General features: G+C 36.0%; 1 protein-coding gene across 1 annotated transcript in view; it reads left to right on the top strand.

The window, feature by feature from the left end:
• The window catches only part of CNTN1 (contactin 1), a 187660-nt gene that overhangs the window by 8023 nt on the left and 156986 nt on the right, over window positions 1-22651 (top strand). Inside the window, exons 3-9 of the mRNA XM_060114197.1 lie at window positions 2090-2222; window positions 5664-5836; window positions 7591-7686; window positions 14888-15094; window positions 18369-18468; window positions 18622-18803; window positions 22005-22129. Of these exons, the coding sequence (XP_059970180.1) occupies window positions 2090-2222; window positions 5664-5836; window positions 7591-7686; window positions 14888-15094; window positions 18369-18468; window positions 18622-18803; window positions 22005-22129 (1016 nt within the window). The remainder of the gene's footprint in view (window positions 1-2089; window positions 2223-5663; window positions 5837-7590; window positions 7687-14887; window positions 15095-18368; window positions 18469-18621; window positions 18804-22004; window positions 22130-22651) is intronic.

Below are 22651 nucleotides of genomic sequence, written 5' to 3'. Positions count from 1 at the left end.
CACAGCTGGAGCTAAATCCCAGTTTCTCTGGTTCCTCCAATTCTGATCCAGCAATTTATCTGTGGTCTGAAATAGAATGGTGGTTTTGGAATGTAACTAAGGTCTATAAATTCTTGAATGGCAATTTCAGCAAATTCCAACTAAAAATGAGGCTTCTCCCTTTGAAATATTCCAGGTCAGTTTAGAAAAATTAATGCTTCATACTGGGAGAAACTAACTGAAGGTTTTTGTTAGTCATCTATGTACACAGAAATATGTATTGACATAAGGCTTATGGCACCATAGCTAGAAGAATGAATAAAATTTGCCCCCTGAAGTTTTTGGAATTAGTCTAAGAGCTGATATACATAAGATATTTAAATTAAATTTTGAAAGGATTGGCAAATTCATGAGAATGTTGGTAAAATCAGTAGTTATTGATTATTGATTACATAGGTTGTCTCAATGTAATTCTCACAATAGTCCAATGAGATAGATTTTATTATTATCCACATTTTATAAAGCATGATATTGAGTCTTGGAGACATTAAATAAGTTTTTCCAAAAGCACTGCTAAACAGTACTAAAGCAAGATTTAAAAGACATAATTAAACTGCTTGTTAAGAGAAACTGGGAGAAAGCTTTTATCCTTAAGTTTAATGTTAGAACAACCAAAATTTCAGTATAGCATTTGCCTTACACTCTCTCTTAAAAAAATAAATTGGAGGAGTGAACCATACCTTTGATCAAGCAGAGACATTACAATGATCCCATGTAAGACTATTCCTCATTTCTAGTCATATACATCAGTATTAATTCATTTGGGGTATATGGCTCTTAGTTGTGCTCTGTAAATTGTGCCACACTGATGACATGGGAGTGATTCTCTTCTTCTCATCCTGCTATGAGGTGTCACACCTGCCCTCCAGAGAGGATACACAGTCAGGAACAACTTCTTCTCCACACTATTTTTGTGGTAGATTTTTTATTTTTGTTGTAGATTTTGTGGTATTTTTGTGGTAGATTTTAAACAAGTTGGCCAGATCCCATATTATATAATTAGTTTACTGATTGCTCTAGATGTTGCTAAGTACTAGTGCTGGTTACATGTTTAAAGACAAAGACAAAAACTAAACAAGAACTGACCCCCAAAAATGACTCATTTCCCCACAGCATCTAGAAATTCATTCGTTATGTTGTTCAAAAGTTTTTAAGCACCTAGTATGTTCCAGACCTGTCCCCGGGCATCTGCGATCTAGTGAAACAGAAGGTTGTATCAAGAATCACAGCAGGTGTGTTAAGTGTCATAAGCCTGATAGGGAGTTATGAGAACATAAATGAGGACCAACTAAAGCTAGGAGGGTTTGGAGAGGTGGCTTCGTGAAGGAACTAACTCTATGACTAAATCATAAAGGAGTGTACAATTTTTTTTTTTTAGATTTAAACTTTTTTCCTAATTTATTTATTTATTTATTTATTTTTGGCTACATTGGGTCTTCGTTGCTATGCGCGGGCTTTCTCTAGTTGCGGTGGCTTCTCTTGTTCTGGAGCACCGGCTCTAGGCACATGGGCTTCAGTAGTTGTGGCACGTGGGCTCAGTAGTTGTGGCTCACGGGCTCCAGATGCGCAGGCTCAGTAGTTGTGGCACACTGGCCTAGTTGCTCTGCAGCATGTGGGATCTTCCCAGACCAAGGCTCGAACCCATGTCCCCTGCATTGACAGGCAGATTTTCAACCACTGCGCCACCAGGGAAGCCCAGGAGTGTACAAATTTTGATAAGAGGAGAAAAGTCAGATGGTGATTCCAGAAAGAGGAAAAGTATGTGCAAAGTGTCAGGGGCATAGAAAGCATAACTTGTATGAGGAGCCATAAATAGTGAAGCATGGCAACACAGAGTGCTTTTGGAGAAATGATGAGAGATGAGCAGAAAAGAATTTTGAATAAAGAACCTGAATGTTTTCCTCAGGATTATAGTGACAAATATCTTTGGTTTGAATGAAAATGGACATTCCATGTTTCTGACCTTTTTTTCAAAAAACTTTTTAATGTACCCAAATTATCTTTGATTTATAAAATAGAACAATGTAAAATAATTGTATTTTTCTTATAGTTTCTGAGGAAGACAAAGGATTTGGACCAATTTTTGAAGAACAACCAATCAATACCATTTATCCAGAGGAGTCACCGGAAGGAAAAGTTTCACTAAACTGTAGAGCACGAGCCAGCCCTTTCCCAGTTTACAAGTAATGTACCTCATTGCTCTTTTCAGAATGAAGTATTGGAGTAAAGATTACAGATCAGCATCTATGACCCTGTATGTATAGAGAAAGCTATGGCATAAAGCTTTCTATGAAGTCCAGGAACATTAACAAAAATATTGTCATACAGGTTATTTTTTAAAAGTTGTTAATACCCAAATAGATAGCTTTTGTAAATATATGCAAATAATTCACTTCCTATTTCCTGCACAGATAATGCCAGTGTCATTTGACATTATCCACTTAAAAACTTGCTAATGGAGATCATGCTATTAAGTAAGAAAATGGTTATATGAATAATATACACAATTTAAATATATGAATTTGAGGATAACCTGGTTTTGTATGTATTGGCCTGGATAACTCATACCTACAGATGATGAATAGTATTTCTATATTAACTACATTTAAAGAGCTTCTTACATAGATAACTCTAGAAAGCACTATTTTTTCAGTAGTCTCAAATCTATATTCCAGACAACAAAGCAAATTCCTTAAATGTCTACATATCGGACAATCTATATAACATACCTCTTTATGTTTTTCTGGGGTACATATTTATGCTATCAAAAATAACTTTATGAAAAGTAACATTTGGTTCTCTTGCTTCAGAGTGTTCAGAAAAGTATATTAACAGTTTCTAGCCTGATGCAAAGGATAAGATTTAAAACTTAAGCAAATGCCACTGGATTTTGGTTCCAGGAAAACAAAGCAAGTGATTGATGGGGAAATTGGGGCTCTAGTGTGTTAATGTCACCTGAGTTAATTGAAGGTTGTCATTCAACAAAGTTGATTTTAGTACTAGATTTTTCTTCTCATGGATAGAAAAACAACTTTCTATTGTTATTAAAAAGTTGTTATCATGGAGAATACCCCTTCCCCTCATTTAATTACACTTGAACTCATTTTCTCTTGCCTCTGGTTATAATTACAAAAATTTTCTTAAAATAAATATAAATTTATCTATAAAATCACCATCTCTTTAAAATTATTTTAATAATTTTATAAAAGTAGAAGTAGATATTTTATAAATTATAAATAACACATTTGTTCTGAAAATATTTGATGGGCTAGATTTATTTCTACCCTTAAGTCATATATAATGGGAGTTTATGTACATAACTGTGGACGTGGCATAATATAACTAATGGGGGCTCTAGAGAAGATTTAATCCAAGTACAAAATTTTATAGGAGAGGAAGCTGAGTCCTGAATAAGTAAGTTGACTTGCTCCACTCCAGAGCTAGTAAATCACAGATCCAGGACTGAAATACAGGTTTTATGACTTTCAAAGAAACGTATAATTATTTTCAGTATTTATCTATCTAGACGGGTCAATAGCATTTCAAAAACTATTTCAGTGACGGTTATTCTGTGACAGTTATTCTGTGACAGTCTGTCCTTGACATTCATACATGGAACCTAAGCAAATCAGCCTCCAGGCTCCAATGGAAGAGAAAAGAACAGCAGAGGTTGTTCTCAGATAGTGTTCTACGAATGTGTACTTCTCTTTGCTGCTGCCACTACCACCATCCAGCAGAGACAGTAAGAAGCAAAGTTTTACATCAATACAATTTTGTACATATTGATTAGCACCTCTCTCTAGCTCCCTCCTGCTAGTCCCACTTAGTCTTCTCATTAAAATATAAAAAAGAACAATGAAAAGCAAAACTTTGCTTGACAAATACATCACCAACTCCCTCCCAAAGGTTGCATCGGCACGTAAGTCCCCAGGGCAAGTACGGCCTGATTATCTACACGTTAATGTAGAGAGCTGAAGGGGAGAAGTAGACGTTTAATTGTTAGGAAGGTTATCTGCATTTGACAGCAAAATAAAAAAATATTCAGCTCATGATGCAGCTTGTCTTACAGAAGAACACTTGCAGTTATGAACATTTACTTAATATTCAGGGCAAGCCATACTTACCTTGGTAATCATGCAATTTGTCATTCATATAGTACTTTTATATTTATGGCATGTTCTGTGATAATTTGTTATTCGTGGCAATATCATGAAAGTTACAACAGGGAACTTTACCTTTCACTCATCAGCCTTGAGGTTTTCATTATCTTGCCTTGTCTCCCACAATAACAAGAACTCCAATAAAATTTGTGTTTAAAGCTGTGTAAAAGGAATTACAACAAAGGTGAATCTTCCTAAAAATAAAATAGACCTGTGAACTTACCCTATCACGGCAAAACTTAACCATTATATGACATCAAGGGCAGAATCAGACCGACTGGGAAGAAGTTAAAGCAATAAATAGAAATTTAAAGTAAATATAATGAGGGGGCGTAAAACATAACAATTGGAACTGCCTAACAAAGAAACCCATTGCCTTGGCAAGTACTAAGTGACTTGACATTGGATGGTTCAGTCAGGGACAATATTGCCATCAGCTGGGGTGAGGGGTATGATTTATTAATTGGGTTGGTATTTGGTAGGTTTTCAGAAGCAAAGCACAGTTTTCTGTTGTTCGCTTTTGAATTACTTCCTACACAGTAAAAATTAAACTAAAAATGTTCCAGTAATTTGATTTATTAAAAAATCTTATAAAATCATTAGACCTCTTCGGCAAGATTCTGACCCTAATCAGAATTGTGCATCCAGGCAATGAATGATGGGACCACAGCCCACTGGTTGACCATGGCTCCTGTCTTATAACATTGCAGAAGACATGGAACCTTAACCCTGAGAGAACATGATTATAAAATTATGCAGGTGGTCAACTTAATTGACAACTATTTTATATACGCAATCTTCTCATCATCTCACCAAGAAAGTTAGATTCCTGTTTCTAGTTGGTTTATTCATAACATCATCTCCATATAAATATACCTGCAAAAGTGTATTTGTGGCTTGGAAACGAAGACCCTGTTGACTTTAATCATGTTCAAATAGTGTGATCGACCTCTAGTGGTCAGAATATGACATTTACTGAGAAGAATCCTGATTTCAATTAGCATGTTTTCTTCAAAACTGACTCATATTTAGAATCAGATATTGATATTTTATATTTTATTTCTGCTATATGAATGTTTTTAATATTTTATACAATGTATCTATATGCATGAATCTAAACTAGTACATAAATGGTTATCATTTATAATCCATGTATATCTGCTAAGAAACCAGTTTATGTAGCAAAATGCAATGAAATATTTGTCCTTTGGGATGCCTCATGAAAAAAAAAGGAACTTATTCATACACTTGCACATTTACCTTTCTGTGCCTGAGCTGAATTATAAATCATGAGCCCAGAGGCACAGAATTATAGGATGTGAAGAAATACCACTCTGAGTCAACTACTTAATCATCTGACTTCACATGGAGCTATACTCATATTATTTTAGAACAATGTTAGCCCAGTACACTGTTTGCAGTCCTCTTGGCCTTTGATATGACATTTATTTCTTTTTGTCATAGATGGAGAATGAATAATGGGGATATTGATCTGACAAGTGATCGGTACAGTATGGTAGGAGGAAACCTTGTTATCAACAATCCTGACAAACAGAAAGATGCTGGAGTATATTACTGTTTAGCATCAAATAACTACGGAATGGTCAGAAGCACTGAAGCAACCTTGAGCTTTGGATGTAAGTAATTGTAACTTTAAAAAGGGCAAATGCATTTAGGCGAAGTAAAACTTAGATGTTATCATAAGAGTTTAACAAAAGGAGAAATCCAGAAAAAAGAAAGTGAAGGACTCCATAGATGAGGTGGGTCTTACCAGATTAGTGGGCCTTAATTGTGTGGAGAAGAAAAAATTTCAGGAGAGCAAAATGTCACGAGGGGTATTGTGAATGTACTTGAAATAGTGAAAGATAACACTGGAAAATAAACTAAGGCCATGTTCATAAAGATCTTGAATAAGTTTCTAAAGATTACTATCAATGGAAATGCTAAGTTATTCATTCTCAGTGGGGGTAATATAACCCCCAAGGTAGTGAAAATTGGCTTTTGAAGTGGGGGGAACCATCTTAGATATTACAACATAATGGTCTATGGCTCTCCAATGCTCAGCTCCACCCAACAAAATCTTATTCTTTAGTATTTAATTTTTCTTGTTATGAATAAATTAAATAAAATTTCTCATTTTGGGGACAATAATAATGAAAAATATTTTGAGAAACATTGTGCTAAACTAAAAGTTAGAGGTTATTCTGAAAGAAAAATATGTGTTGGGAGAGGAGCTGGACTAGGTGTTCACCGTGAGTGATTTTATGTCAGCGTTTAAATATTCTGCAAAATGAATTATAGGATGAAAGTGACATTTTAAAAGGACCCAAGTGGTAGTGATTACCAGGAGGGAGTGAGACAGGGTCAGGAAGTGCAGTCAGATTAAATTGGTGTGGTGACAGTGGGAATGTAAATAATAAACTCAGCCCTTGAAGAAATACACAACAGATTGCATTGCATTGAAATGAAAGGACCTTCAATATTTTCTTAAGGAAAGTCTAGTCAAAAGGCAGGAACATTCTGCTCTCTTTAAAATGGGATGGACGCAAGTAAAACCAATTTCAAGGATGGGAGGAAGCATTTAAATTGTCGCTTCACATGCAGAGGTGACATTAAGTTATCCACAGTGAGATAGATGTCAGCTAAATTTTGAGGACAGGGATGGCATTCCAGTGAGGCATCAGGACAAGAAAAGTAGATTTGAAGCGTTCTTTGCAAAAAGGTAGTTATTGGAATGATAAATTTTCAGGGACATAAGTATACTGAGAGAAGTAAAAACTAGATTTTATAATTCGAGTACTGATCACATGTAAGGAATAGGAGATGAGGCAAGACTGAAACAGAATGAGAACCAGTAAAACAAATGAAGAATCAAATAGTAGGCTATCAAAAAAACAAGCAAAATGTGAGTTCCAAATACACAGGAGAGAGTAGAGGAAATAAAAACAGGAAAACCCAGAATTTGGAAAAGAGCAAGAGATTGTTGACCTTAACATTCCTCATCTAGGATCCTGCCCTTCATCTTTATTCCTTCTCCCCATTGGAGACCTCCCTAAGACTTTCTCTGGTAGAGCCCTGGGTTTGTCTGAACACACTATTCCAGATACTCTTACGGAGATTCTTCCTAAATCTGAAACAAAGTTTAGGAAATGCTCAGTCTTCAGGGTTGTCCAAATAGTTATCAGGTGCTACCAATGTCCATACTCTACTGTAGTGTGTGCATATTCCAGTGTGTGTAAAAGGGAATTAATTGACTTTGATAGGTTTCACCAAACCAACAGAGAATTATTGTATCTAAAAGTGAGTTAGTAGCTGAAAAATAAACTTTAATGAGTATCAATCTTTCTATTGCCCAGAGAGTGAATGTTTTCCTTTCTGTTTTCATGATTAGATCTTGATCCTTTCCCACCTGAGGAACGTCCTGAGGTCAGAGTGAAAGAAGGGAAAGGAATGGTGTTGCTCTGTGACCCTCCATACCATTTCCCAGGTAAACTTAGCTCTTCTGTGATTATAAGCACCTAGGAAATGAAATGGGGAAGTTTCTGTTTTCTTTTTTTTTTTTTTTAATAATAATGGAATATTTAGGGCTTCCCTGGTGGCGCAGTGGTTGAGAGTCTGCCTGCTGATGCAGGGGACATGGGTTCGTGCCCTGGTCCGGAAGGATCCCACATGCCATGGAGCAGCTGGGCCTGTGAGCCATGGCCGCTAAGCCTGCGCGTCCAGAGTCTGTGCTCCGTAATGGGAGAGGCCACAGCAGTGAGAGGCCTGCGTACCACACACACACACACAAATATATATATATATATATATATATATATATATATATATATATATATATATATAATAATGGAACATTTATAATTAAATAAGACAATATTTGTGTAACCTTATAATGCTTGACTTACTAGTGCTTATAGATGCTTGCTTTTTTAATTCCTTAATAACTGGGCCTTAATTCCAAAAATCTATGGTCATTTCAGTTTATACACAATATATATGTTGGATTATGTCCCTATTAAATTTCCTGTTACACAGGAGAAAACACTGTAGCTTTTCTACAAATGACTCCTGAAATAGAATAGTACCAAGGAAGAATATATAATCAATCATTTTATTAACAATTTAGCATCTACAGTATTCTGTGAACTGTAATTAAACACTAGAAAGGAATAAAGACATAATAAATTATTAATCTCTGTAGGAGTACCAATCCACAAGAAAGGGGCTAAATCAAGTGTCATCTATTACAAGATTCAACTTTTGAATACATGTTTTCAGTAATTTGATATGGCTAAAAGAAAAGCCACCAAAGTGTTAATTAAAAGATGAACACTGCATACATTTCATTTGTTTTATTTATCGAATATCCTCTTCAAACAATATATTAATACCACTTTTCTCACAGAAAAAAAAATGTTTTGGGTTCTTATAGTTTTAATATTATGTCATAAAATTGTCTTTAAATATCTCCATAGAGAATGATTCATAACAGGCTAGTATAAATCATTTTCTATGGAATATATTAATATGGCATATATATACATATGTATATATATACTATTCCAATTATATATATACAAATTCAGATTGCTTATTGATCATTTTCTTTCTAATAGCTATGGGAGAAAGATAATTAATTGATAAACATAGGAGGAATTTATGAATCTAAAATGTTGTAAAAAAATTTTCAAAGAGGGAGTAGTCTTTTTTTTGAAGAACTGACAAAACTATGAAAAAAAAATTCTATCATGTTCATAGTATTTCCCACAAACTGAATGATCACAAGTCACCAGTGTCTACATTTGACCATATTCAACACTGGATGGACTTCATTCAATCACTCATTCACTCAACAAATCTCTTGCGAGCACTTGTTATGTATCAGGCACTGTTTACACCACAGAAATACCTTGGTGAGCAAAATAGAAAAAGCTACTCTCCCTCAGAGACCTTCTACAGGGAGAGAGACAATAGACAAGATAAATAGTTAATAGACATAGCATGTTAGATATTAATAGATAAGTGAAAGGGAGAAAAAATAATCCAGGAAAATGGGGAGAGGAAGTGTTGAAGGGATGGCAAAACTTTTATAAAGGGCACCACTGAGATGGTAACTTTGAAATAAAGCCTGAAGGAAATGAAGAAGCTAAAATGCAGATATTTGAAGGAAGGACATGCCAGATATATGCCACAGCAAGAACAAAGGTCTGAAATGGGTGGAGGAAGACAAAGTGAGCCAGGTTGCTGAAATGGTGAATGAGATACAGGGTAGCAAGGAATGAAATCAAAGGGATACAAGAGATATATTGGGTGGAACCTTGTAATCCATAGCAATTACATTGGTTTTTACTTTGAGTGAGAGTTACATTGAAGGGCTTTAAGCAGAAGAGTCATATGACATCACTTAAGTTATAGAAAGTTAACTCTGGCTACTGTTGTAAGAAAAGACTCAGGGGAGGGTAAAGGTGAAACCAGGTGATCAGTTAAATGGTATTGCAATCATCTAGGCAATGAATGGTGGACCAGAGCAGTGGCACTGGAGGTGGGAAGAAATGGTTAAATTCAAGATATATTTTGAAGGAAAAGCCAAGAGGACTGGCTGGTAGACTTTCTGTGAGATATAAGAGAAAAAGAGGAGTCAAGGATGACATCAAAGTTTTTGTCATGAGCTCTTGAGAGGGTGAAGCTGCGATTGCCTGGAAGAGTAGCTATGAACACAAGAGTGAGGTGCCTGATTTAAACTTTCAAAAGGAGCTGTCAGATTGGCAGTTCTGTGAATGTGAACCCAGGGGCAACATCTGAGCTAGGAATATCAGTTTGTGATACATCATTATATAGTTTTAAAAGCCATAGGAATGCATGTGATAACTTAGGGAATTAGTACAAATAGAAAGGGGGAAAATGTCCAGGGAACAGGCTTTGAGATTTTTCTGAGATAAGTCTTGTTTTCAAGTCTCTGTGACATCTTTACTACTGTGCCGAATGAAGAATTTCATGGGCCAAAACAAGGTTGATAGAGGCTTCAAATCATTAAGCCACATGACTAATTACCTCTTCATCCTGATAAAGATACATATGTTTATATGGGCAGGGGCAGGGCAGGGAACTAAGTAGGTCTTTTAAATAAGCCAGAGAAACATCATTAATCATAGAATAGAATCTGAGCAGCTCTTCATCTCCTTTTGTCCGCTTGTGTTCTTAGCGGATTATGACCTCTTTGAATATTAGACGTGCCATCTTCAAACATAAGAATGGACATATGCTTCAAAACCATAATGTGTGCCTATATGTGTACTATTTTACCATCTCCATGCCATAAATCTATCTTCCTCCTATATGCAGTTAAGGTTTTGTGTTTGAAGTTTAAAACTTAATGGTGTTGAAGGTGTAAAGGAACCTACCTTTGGATTCTGAGCCTCAGAGAATGTTATATATGCAACTATTTATAGTTGTCAAACCCTGTTGCTCTACTTGGTGATCTGATAACCTAGGATTTAGTCCTTACTAAGTCAAGTCAACTTAGACATATCTACATCTCAATTTCCTTGTTTAAAATTTGGGAATAATAATTCCTGTGCCACCTACTTCATAGACCTTGTTATGAGATTCAAATTTAATAATATATTTTTAAATGATAAAATAGCTATATAATTAAAATGGATTATTATTCAAGTAAATAAAATACATTTAGTATTTTTAATCTTATTATTAAAGCAAATAAAGTGCTTCTTACTCTACTAAGAATTTTTTATTCACGATTATAGCAATGTTGTCTTTCTCATTTATGCACAGGAAAAAGATCTAGGAGGGAAGTCTCATTGTTTACAATCCATTACATTTTTCTATGGATTTGTGTGTTCTACAGTTTCTTGCAAAGGGGAGAACTCTGATTTGAACCAGTTTACTTATTTATCAAGAATACTTATACGTAACTATATCAGTACAGATGTTGATTCAATTTTATAACAACATTTGATATATAATGGATTGCCTAATTCCTAGCACAGAATAAGTGTCCAAAAAATATTTGAGGACTGAGAGAGTGAAAGAGTAAATAAATGTGTTCATTAAATTGGTGGATATGTAGTGATTACAATTTCATGAAAAGATAAATTTTCCTGTTAAGATTTTGTTTTATTAAATAGCAATCAATAATTCATGAATGTGTAAGACTTCCTAAACCCCTAGACCCTCAAAAAATGAAAACATGATGCTTTGTTTCCGGCCAATTTTCAGAACCATCAGAAATTGAGTTATACATCTCACGAAATAAAAATCATATATGTGTATATTAAGCGAGAGAATAAAGATGAAATCCATCATTCAAAGGGTGGATACTATTGACAAAATATGGAATACCTAGTAATAGACATAGTGTGAATTTTTAAATGAATAAGAAAGTGCTAATACTTCTAAGAGAAATAACTCATGAAATGTTGAATATGATATTGAATGAATCTCAATAGACTAAAAAGGTAAGCACAAAAATAGACACGAAAGCCAGAGCATGGTACGGAATATATGAGCCCACAGTATAAGTTGGTATAAATTTCTTTCTAAAAGAGTTTAATGTATAGTTTACTGTGAGTATCAAAGAAAAATTAGAAGCTATAGTGATTTTATTGTTATAAGTATATTCTGTTCTATTGAGGTTAATTAACAAAAAAAGTACAAACATCTTCTAAAAAGTTTGTGAATTATTCATCCAGGAAACACTTAATTACTTTAAATCTATTTCAAGGAGAAATATATATTATTTATCAAGGTTAGATAAGTGATGTATTTCAAAGTAATACAATGAAACTAGTCAAATGCACTATAATTGGCCAAAACAAATCCCCCTGTAATATGGTCCAGACTCTCTTGAGGCAAAGGAAAAAACATCCCAGACATCTATCAATAAAAATAATGTTTTTGAAACAGGTGTTTGTACTTATTATTTTTTTTAAGTTATTTTATAATAATTTAGTTTTTAATCCAGACAGCAGGGCTATGAAGAAAGCAGGTGTTGGCTTCTTCAGAGATGGTTAATTTTACCATCTGCATGGGGCAGGGGAAGACAGATAGATAATCGATTGAGTCCCTGTGAGAACTTGATCAGAGTTTGGCTCTTGATTGCCTAAATTCAGTCTCATTCTTAAGTCCGAGCAGCAGGACAGCTACCACACCAGTCGTGGAACCGTTTTGGTAGTTCTGGGGTGGAAAGGGAAGTTGGAAGATCTGTTCTGCCTCCCTACTGCTCTATATCCCTGGGGAAGTCAACCAGCTAAAGCTCTGTGTCCCTGTTTTAAAATGGCAATAGCAATTCCTACCTTTATTTTAATGAGAAATGATAGCTTCCAACATATTGCAATTATTCTTTAGTCCAAGTAGATGGCTTACCAGTAGGCAAAAATTCGTTAAATAAATTTAGATTAACTGTTAATATTACAAGTCCAATAAGGGCAAAGACCAAATCTGTCTTGTTTAGTGGCATATAGAAGATAACTCAGTAAACCTGAGAATCCACATTGGGCATTAAATCAGCCAGACCAGTTGCTCTGTAGTCCTAGACTTATGTTTCTATCAACATCATGGAAATAACTTCTCTGACCTAGCATTTTTCCCTTGAAGATTCAAATAGTAAAACATATCCCATTCCTCTTTTCTAATGAGTGGTAAAGAGAAAACATTCTTAAAATTTACAGAAACTGAATAATACAGTAACTAAAATAGACTGACCAAAGTCATATTTAGTCTAGAATTAAAATACAGTTCTCCATATTCACATAACTATGGAGTACTCAGACTATTCTGAATGCATTTTGTGTGTGGTATCTTGAAATCATTGTATAGCTAAGGAAATCCTTCTTCTGTAAGGAAATCTATACTTTCCTGACTCTTTCTGACTTTTTGGAATTTAATTTTGTGCAGAAATCATTACAAAACTATTAATTTTCTTTTTAAGTGAGAATACAAAAATTTATTTCAAAATTAGACAGGTTTACAGTTGTTAAAATATTCTATAAATATTATTTTGGATCAAAGATTACATGGAATTATTTGTTGCCCAATTCCAAGAACCTGATTTCAGCAATTTAAGCAGCCCCCAAAGTTTCTTCTTATTTTGTTTCTCCTGTGATTTTTACCTGACCTTAAATGAGCATAAGAATAACAGTTAAGATAATAAAATCATTCACAGATATAAATGCCTAGAAAGATGTATACTAACAATGATAACTCTGAGTTGGAGAATTATGGTGGTTTAATTTTCTTTCTCTTTTTAACTTTATCTGTATTTCCTATTTTTTTAATAAAAATAAACTTCTATAATTAAAAAGTTCAGATAAAAAAATAATCATCTTCATTCACTTTTATAATATTGTATATTGCTGGAGAAAATTACATAGCTAATCTAAATGGAATCCCCTGGATTATTATTCTCAAGCATGCTTGATGTATATAGTGTGCAATTCTTACAGTTTTTCCTATCCAGCTCTCTTTCACACTCCCATTAGCAGCTTCACCAATCACCTTGAGTTCCCTAAAGCAAAAGGGTATTATGTCACAATTATTTCATTTTTAAAAGATCATGACTTTCCACCATCTTACATCTAAAATCCTTTCTAACTTGAACTAAGAGATCCCCTCTTTTTCTGAGGTGATATTCCTGGTGGCAGTTGTCTTCACATGGCTATGATGTTTTAAAGGGAATCAGAATTTTGTGACTGAGAAATATGCATTGCCCAGAGTTCCCTCTTGCACATCACTGCTGCACATGACTACTGGTGGGGGGTGGGGGTCATTCCTCAAAGCTGGAAGGGGAGATAGAAATAGAAAACTGCATGAAAAGCAGCAATTTAATGAGGAAATTCAACTTTTGGCCTAGCCAGTCAGTATGTTTAGCCAAAGGAATTTCCTACACTTAAAAGTTACCATATGATCTGCTTCCTAATATTTAAGAAAACAAGTAGGATGCCTTCCTCTGTTTCTGTAGTTTTCACTTTTTAATGTGGTCAGAATAGGCTATGTAAACTCATTCTTAAATCAATCATTTAAAATAGGAGTATGAAAATAAAAAGATATAGAGCCATGGTATATTGATTTTATTTTATTTTAATTAATTAATTTATTTTTTGCGGTATGCGGGCCTCTCTCTGTTGTGACCCTTCCCGTTGCGGAGCACAGCCTCTGGACGCACAGGCTCAGCGGCCATGGCTCACAGGCCCAGCTGCTCCGCTGCATGTGGGATCTTCCCGGACTGGGGCATGAACCCGTGTCCCCTGCATCGGCAGGCGGACTCTCAACCACTACGCCACCAGGGAAGTCCGATTTTATCTTTTAAATGTAGTAGGGAAGATGGAATTTGGAATTATTAGACCTGGATTCAGAATCCTAATTCTTCTTAGCCATGAAATTCTAGGCAAGTCATTTAACCTCTTTGAGTTTCATTTTGCCCATCAATGAAATTTAAAAAAATATATTAGTAATCCATAAATAATTGAGAGAGATATAGATATAATTGCTTAGCATCACTTTATACTCACTCAAACTACAGTAGCTTTTAGAAAATTTTCAGTTTATCTTGGCCTATTTCCAACTTCTTGGCTCTACAGAAGCCTAGATTAGATTATGTACTTATTACTAGGAAGGAAAATCTTTGCTTTTGGAGAAGAGCTTAATACTTAGTCAACAATATTTTCTTCTAGATGATCTTAGCTACCGCTGGCTTCTAAATGAATTTCCTGTATTTATCACAATGGATAAACGAAGATTTGTGTCTCAGACAAATGGCAATCTCTACATTGCTAATGTTGAGGCATCAGACAAAGGGAATTATTCCTGCTTTGTATCCAGTCCCTCTATTACAAAGAGTGTGTTCAGCAAATTTATCCCACTCATTCCACTACCTGAACGTAAGTATCATATTTGTTCCTCTGTTTTTGCAAGTTTGTCTGCTTATGGCATACTTACAATAATGAAAAGAGATATCCAGTGGGGAGAACAGCTGACTGCTCTGTCGGAGCAAACAGAGGACATGTACTTTGTAAGCCGTGCCCTTCCTTAGTTTTTCCCATAGAGAAGATTTACATCATAAAAGTGTCCTAAGGTGGTTGAGTTTGGACTGGTTGCCTCTAGCTCAGGGAATGCATAGAGAACCAATCAATTCATTAGCAAAATACCAGTATATCATTTACAATGGGAATCACCAGTAACTGCTTTCTGTTTCATGTCCAATCCTACTTCTTAGTAAATTCATGAAAGAGAATGAATGATTAGATCAAAACAAACTATAGTGATTACAGAATTGGGGGGTGGGGGGAAGAAGGCAATTGGATTATTTTGATATTTTTAAGGAACTATTTACATGAAGCAAATAAGTATATAAATTGCCTTTCTACTGTAAGTAGTGTAAGATATGACTACCGTGACAACATATTTGATGACCACTAACATTCTTGACTGGCCTTTTCTCAGGCTTCAATTGAATGAACTGCATTCCATTTTTTAATGTACCACTTCCTCAGAAAATCAGATCACAATATGTTTTCTTACTTCACATTATCTTTATCTCAGTCCTGCTGCTACACTCATATCACTGAGTTCAATCTTCTGAGGAAATCCTGGTACTGTTGTTGGCAGACTTAGGTTTGGTTCCTACCACTACCCCTAAGTTGTATATAACAATGGGGAAAAGTCCATCATACCACAAAGATTCTATTTTTATTATTCTTCTCAAGATAGCAGTCACATGGTTAGAATTCAATAAATATCTTCTGATTTTCTGGCTTTTTATCCACTCCCAAATCTTAGGAGATACTCTCACCACTACTTCACAGAGTGAAAAGAAGCCATCATGTAAAAATTTCCCTAATTTGCTTCCCTATGCTTCCCTCGAAATTCAGTGCTTCTTTCTTTCTCAGTGGAAGAAGTTTTCTCCTGCTGCTCAGGCTGCTTCCTCAAGTTGCCCTAGTTCACAGTCCATTTGATTCATTTAAGGACATCACTACATCACTCTTTCCTTTCTTTTCTGAATCTTCAAACTCTCCTCCATTCCTTTCCCTCTGCGTATTATTTTGTATTCAATGAGTAAGTGAAACCACTTCTTATTTGCTAAATCCAAAGGACATTTTCAGGCCTGATACTGTATGAATTTTGACACTTGTTGATCTCTCTGCCTCTCTTGAACCCTCCCTTTTTGTCCTATTTTTTCTGACTACTTCTGCCTCCGTTCATCTCCCACCTGCCTCGCTGACAAATTCTATGCAGTATCCTTCATCAGATCTTCCTCCTTCTAATATTTCTTTCTAATCTTTTTCCAAATATTCTCACTCATTTACACCTTTTTCGCTAGTAGCCCTATGTGATGACTCCAAATTTGCATCTCCAAAACTTTTCCCTATATTTAATCCTGAATTCTACCTACATCCTGGGCTTGACACACAGAAAGTTCCCAAGGATGTTAAGTTTGAAATATTCCAAGTACATCTTTTATCTCCTCTCTAAACCTCCTCTTCTGGTGTTCTTCATCTCATTTAACAATACTGTCATTTCTCATTTAGCAATAACTCGGGGGAGCATTTTTAATCATCAACTCCTCTCCACTGCCATCCTCAGGACAGTGAGAACAGCCGTTCCCATTTAGGACATAAGCACTTGGGAAGTTTGAGGAAAATGTGGAACCCAAAGATAGTGATTCAGCAGACCTAAGATGTGACCCATCCTAGACCCCTAGGATGTGATCTGTAGGTTCAACGAGCATCCCAGGTGATTCTGATGAATTGGATTTTTGATCTGTACCTTGAGAAAACATTGATCCAAGGGGCAGTCCTTTTTATTCTGCCTGTAAAATACAAATTGGATCTGCCCTTTCCTTTCTGTTCCCACTGCAACTGTGCCCTCGTTTAGTCCCTCATCTATTTTTCTGAATTTATGCAACACACTTCCTTAGACCTCTGACTCTCTGTTATTTTTCTTCTCCATATTCCTTCCTCTAAAACTGACAACAAGGTCTTCTACTTAAACCAAAATTAAGATTCATATTACTTCTTTTATCAAAACCTATTAGTAGTTACCCGTTGAGGAAATTAGCTTCAAACTCTTTAATATCACAGTTTCAAGTCTTCTATGTTGTAGGTTCAAGCTCATCTTCAACTACATATGCTTCAATATCATTTTGATTCCTGGACCTTTTATAATTCCCTGCACACTCCTGAAGTTGTGTCATAGTATGCTATTTCCTCAACTTGAACTAGTCTGGTTCAAATGCCCTCTTTGCTTGAAATTCCATTGCCCCCTATATACTTCCAACAATCCTCCTTGGCTGCCACTCTTTCAGAGCATTTACTTTTGTTTTGGCTTGTATTTCAGGTCTTTGTGTATCTATTTGTCTTTCTAGTGTTATACAGTGTAAAATACACACTCATGTTGTGATCCTAAACAGTGTATTTAGCCTTTCTGAGCCTATTTCTTCCACTGTAAGATAGAGGGAATTACATCCTTCAATACCGACATGCTAAATAAATGTTGTCATTGGTGAACACGGTGATGTTTAAATAAACAATTTTCTTCTTTCCTTCTCTCCTTCCCTCTTTTAAAATTGTTTCTCTTTGCCTTCATCTCCATGGAAACTCCTTTATTCTTTTCTTCCTCTTTCTTGCCTTGTCTCTTTCTTTTGCACTCTTCTCTCTTCTTTCTTCCCTTATCCCTCATTTCCTTTCTTTTCCTCTTTTTTCCTGATTCCCATAGAGTACCTGGCAGATCCAAGTTGTATTTTAGAGGCAGAATCAAAAGGAATGCCCCTTGGATCAATGTTTGCTCAAGGTACAGATCAAAAATCCAATTCATCAGAATCGCCTGGGATGCTCATTTTTTACCTCTTTTATACTTGTTTTATACCTATTTGATGCTTCCTAAAGAATTGTTGAATTTTTTAGTGATTTGAGTCAAATTGGTTACATTGTTGTCAGAATGAGCCAATATGATTGAAAATGCTTAATAAAATTCATACTGTATGCATACTATGCATAAATAAACAAATCTATACATTGTGACATGATCAGATATTTTCCAGTAGTACAGAGTAAAGTCTTCCATACTGAAGCAATTCTAATCCTATAAAAACCACAATGTTAAGCAAACGCTACTCTGCTTACTAATTAGTTGATATTTTTGTTTTTCTTAAATTAGGAACAACAAAACCATATCCTGCTGATATTGTAGTTCAGTTCAAGGACATATATGCATTGATGGGCCAAAATGTGACTTTAGAGTGTTTTGCACTTGGCAAGTAAGTATACTCACAGTTTTTATTAACATATATAGAAATACATTAAATTTTGTATTGTTAGGAAATAAATGTTGTAAATGTTTAGCTATAAACATAGAGTAAATTGTCTTTTAAGCATTGTGGACCATTAGCTCTTACTTTCTCCTATTTAAGTCCTGTTCCTGACATCCGTTGGCGGAAGGTCCTAGAACCAATGCCAAGCACGGCTGAGATCAGCACCTCTGGAGCTGTCCTGAAGATCTTCAATATTCAGCTAGAAGATGAAGGCACATATGAATGTGAGGCTGAGAACATTAGAGGAAAGGATAAACACCAGGCAAGAATTTATGTTCAAGGTAGAGATATTGTTTTAATTTTCCATACATATAATCAATACCTTATTGAAAGCCACTTTCGTACTTGAAAAACTAACATAAAATGATTAGTTTAAAAATAGTGATGTGCATTACATTATGCAAAAGGATAAAATATTCATCTTTATGTCTAAGTCACAAATATGAGTATATAAGTTAAGAATTTAAGCCACTGGTATCATAGGAACACCAATGGATCAATAGTAGTGTTATTGATAATTTTCAGAAAATATAATTCATACAGTTTGTAGACTTTCTTCAAGCTCTCTTTTTTATTTGTACAAGAAACTATGCATTATGACTTAGTTTAATCCAGTGGTTCACAAACTTTAGCATGTTTTAAAATCATCTGGAGGGCTTATTAAAACACAAATTGCTGGTTCCCACCTTCAGAGTTTCTGAGTTAGAAGGTCTATTTGGGACCCAAGAATTTGTATTCCTAACAAATTCTTGGGAGATGTTGATGTTACTGGTTCAGGAGCCACACTTAGAGAACGACTGGTCTAAGGGAAATTTTTCTTTAATACAATTTTGTTGGCACAAGTGTTTGATTCTCACACATTAAAATAAGCTTATGTTTGGGAGGAGAGAATGTTGTTTCTCAGTCAATGCTTGAAACTTTTCAGGCTGAAATCATCCCTACAAATCCATTCACAAATCCACAATGTGAAGTTTGCAGGTCACATCTAAATAAACAGCTAAGGCTTCAACAAGTGTATACTGAGTGTGTCCTCAGAGGCAGACACTATGATAGGAGCAAGGAGACTTAAAGGAAATATTCTGTCCTTGAGGAGTTCATACTCTAGTCATATCATACAAAACCCCCAAATTTATACAAGCATATACAGTCAAAGAAATATATACCCCCAATATATATAATTATAAAGAAAATAGCGAGAGTGCAATATGGAAAATTACATAAGATATTGATAAAGCATATGGCAAAGGGGTACCTTAGCCTCATCAAAAAGATGCATGATAGGAAAAACTGGAGATGATGCCTCAGCTGAACTGGAATACTAGAAGGCTGAAAGGGTACTGTGACAGGATCAAGACCAACCCCTACACCCATCCCTCAGACCCCAGGCCTCTGTCTATATCAGAATAAAGTAAGTGTCTCCGATGACCCAGGATATGCAGCCTCACCACCACCATCTCATAAAGTCCACTAAGATTAGGATCATTTTACCTTCACCCTATGCATTTCATTTGCCTTAAGAAGCCCTTGGACCCCAGGGCCTCCTTATGGCCTGCACTTTAATACCCACAGAGCTTTGCACATGTCCTACTCAGTCTCTATTTCCCCCCACATTCCCAACTTCTGTAGTCTTTATACTATACTTCTAGAGCACATAGTCCATTATCAGAATCCCCTATAATCTCAACTTCTTCTTTGAATGTTCCCTTTATTCTCTTGCTCTAATTGAAACTTGACTCTCCCTTAAAGACACTTTCTCCTGTAGACCACTCAAGCAGTGGCTGATTTTTCTTTCACAGCCTCATCCCCAGGAGTGACTGGCAGTACTGCCAGTACCTGCCCTCCCTGCTCTTCACTGCCATTGTTAGACTATCTTTCTTTTCCTTTAATCATCCAGTTTACAATCTTATGTCAGGTCACCGCCCCCCCCCCGACCATTGCCCTAAGATTTTCACTATTGACAACTCTCACCAACTACAACTCTACTCCTGACTTCATTCTTGGTGACATAAAATCTTGTAGACTAGGGGCTTCCTTGGTGACACAGTGGTTGAGAGTCTGCCTGCCAACGCAGGGGACACGGGTTCGAGCCCTGGTCTGGGAGGATCCCACACGCCGCGGAGCACCTGGGCCCTTGAGCCACAACTACTGAGCCTGTGCATCTGGAGCCTGTGCTCTGCAACAAGAGAGGCCATGACAGTGAGAGGCCCGCACACCACAACTAGAGAAAGCCCTCGTACAGAAACGAAGACCCAACACAGCCAAAAATAAATAAATTAATTAATTAAAAAAAATTCATGTAGACTATAACTTTTCCAATAGTTTGCCCTCTCAGTTCCTTTGAACTCCTTTCCTCCAATGATCTTTTTCTACAACCTTCCTCAGCAACTCATTCCCACTGCCATGCTTCAGACCTTATTGTTACCAAGTTACAATCCCTTTATGATCTCAAGTTCAAGCATTTCACTCTGATCACCATCTTCAAACTCCAATACCCAGATTCCTACAATCCTTTGGATCTACCAGCAACTATAATCAGTTAATCTTACTCTGTTTTAACTTACTCTGACCTCCCCTAACCCTACCCATCTCTTTCCTAAATCTGGGTTCAATTATTATCGTTCCCCTGCCCACCTGCTCAGCTCACTTTCCTCTCTTCACTTTGCCTTACTACCTTGGCAAAGGCTAATCCTGGAAAAATCTAGCTCTCTGCCTTAGTGCCAGAACCAAGGAACTTGAATATGACTTGAGATGAGCACTACCAAGCTGATTAGCCCATTTTGAAGGAAGCATCATTAACTTTAAATGGACCCTTACTGTTGCCTGGCAACTAGACTACATTTCTCCAGATTCACTTACTCTCTCACTCTCTTAGATGACCATTTCATGCCTTCGTGATTTCCTTCAAACCCACAGTACCTCCTCCTTTAACCTTCCTCTCAGCTAATAACTTGGCTTCCTTTTTCACAGAGAAAATGGTAGTAATTAAATTGGAGCTTTCACAAACTCCCACTCCACATCTACTGACACCTACTTCTCTACCCTTATCTCTTTATACTCTAGATTCAGCTGCTCTCTGAGGTCAACATCTCCACTTGTACCCTAGACTCTACCCCTCTTACATAATAAATTAACACATAATTCTTTAAAACCATATATGTCATTTTGAAAGATTTACATTATAAGAAAAAGATAAATTATTTTAGTGCTATTCGTGAATTAGCTTTCCAGCAAAACATGGTTCACAAATGGAAAAACAATTATGAATTGAATTACAGTTACTTAGTGCTGTAATAATGTAGGATAAAGTTTACCTGCTGACCTGTAGAAATACAATTTCACTGACTCTATTATTGATTTTAAGACACACAGAGTATTTGATATATCTTCCAGAGGAAGATCAACTAAGTGTAATATTTGTCCTCTTGAGATGATGATGAATGTTGACTTGCATTTGACAATTTTCAATGTTCTTTACTTTTTAGCATTTCCTGAGTGGGTAGAACACATCAATGACACAGAGGTGGATATAGGCAGTGATCTCTACTGGCCTTGTGTGGCCACAGGGAAGCCCATCCCTACCATCCGATGGCTGAAGAATGGATATTCGGTATGTATGTTCAAGTGCTTTGCAGTTCTTGAGCCTATGTTCAGGTAACATTTCTGGGTGATCCTGGGATAAAGTTAGCAGGAATGTCAATAGGTTAAGGGCATCTAGCCCCTGAAATATAAAAGTCTCCTTTAAAAGAAAAAAACAGAAAGTGAACATAAAATGTCTTTTTTCAGCTTAAACAATTTTCTGTAATCTTATGTCTACCTTCTCTCTCTCTCTCCTTATTGTTTCCTTTGTTCCACTTTTCACCCTCTTCCTATGCATCCATCTCTACTACCTGATATTGTCCTCTTTTTCTTGCCACTGTTTCCCTGACCCCACAGAAACAGAGGTAAGAATGAAGGTCCTACCTTTAGCCCTGGGGACAAGTAGCAGCAGTGGGATCCTTCTCTACCTTCCCACTGTAATCTCCCAGCTGGGCCAAGAGGGAAAAAGGTGGACTCTCTGCTCTGTAGAATGAATAGAACAAGAGCCACTGGGCATGGTAAGTGGGTTTTACTTCCCCATACCATGAAAACC

The sequence above is a fragment of the Mesoplodon densirostris genome, chromosome 11 (assembly GCF_025265405.1).
Source record: "Mesoplodon densirostris isolate mMesDen1 chromosome 11, mMesDen1 primary haplotype, whole genome shotgun sequence".
Classification (NCBI taxonomy): domain Eukaryota; kingdom Metazoa; phylum Chordata; class Mammalia; order Artiodactyla; family Ziphiidae; genus Mesoplodon; species Mesoplodon densirostris.
Note: the sequence above shows the minus strand (reverse complement) of the source record. Positions and strands in the feature narration are given on the sequence as shown.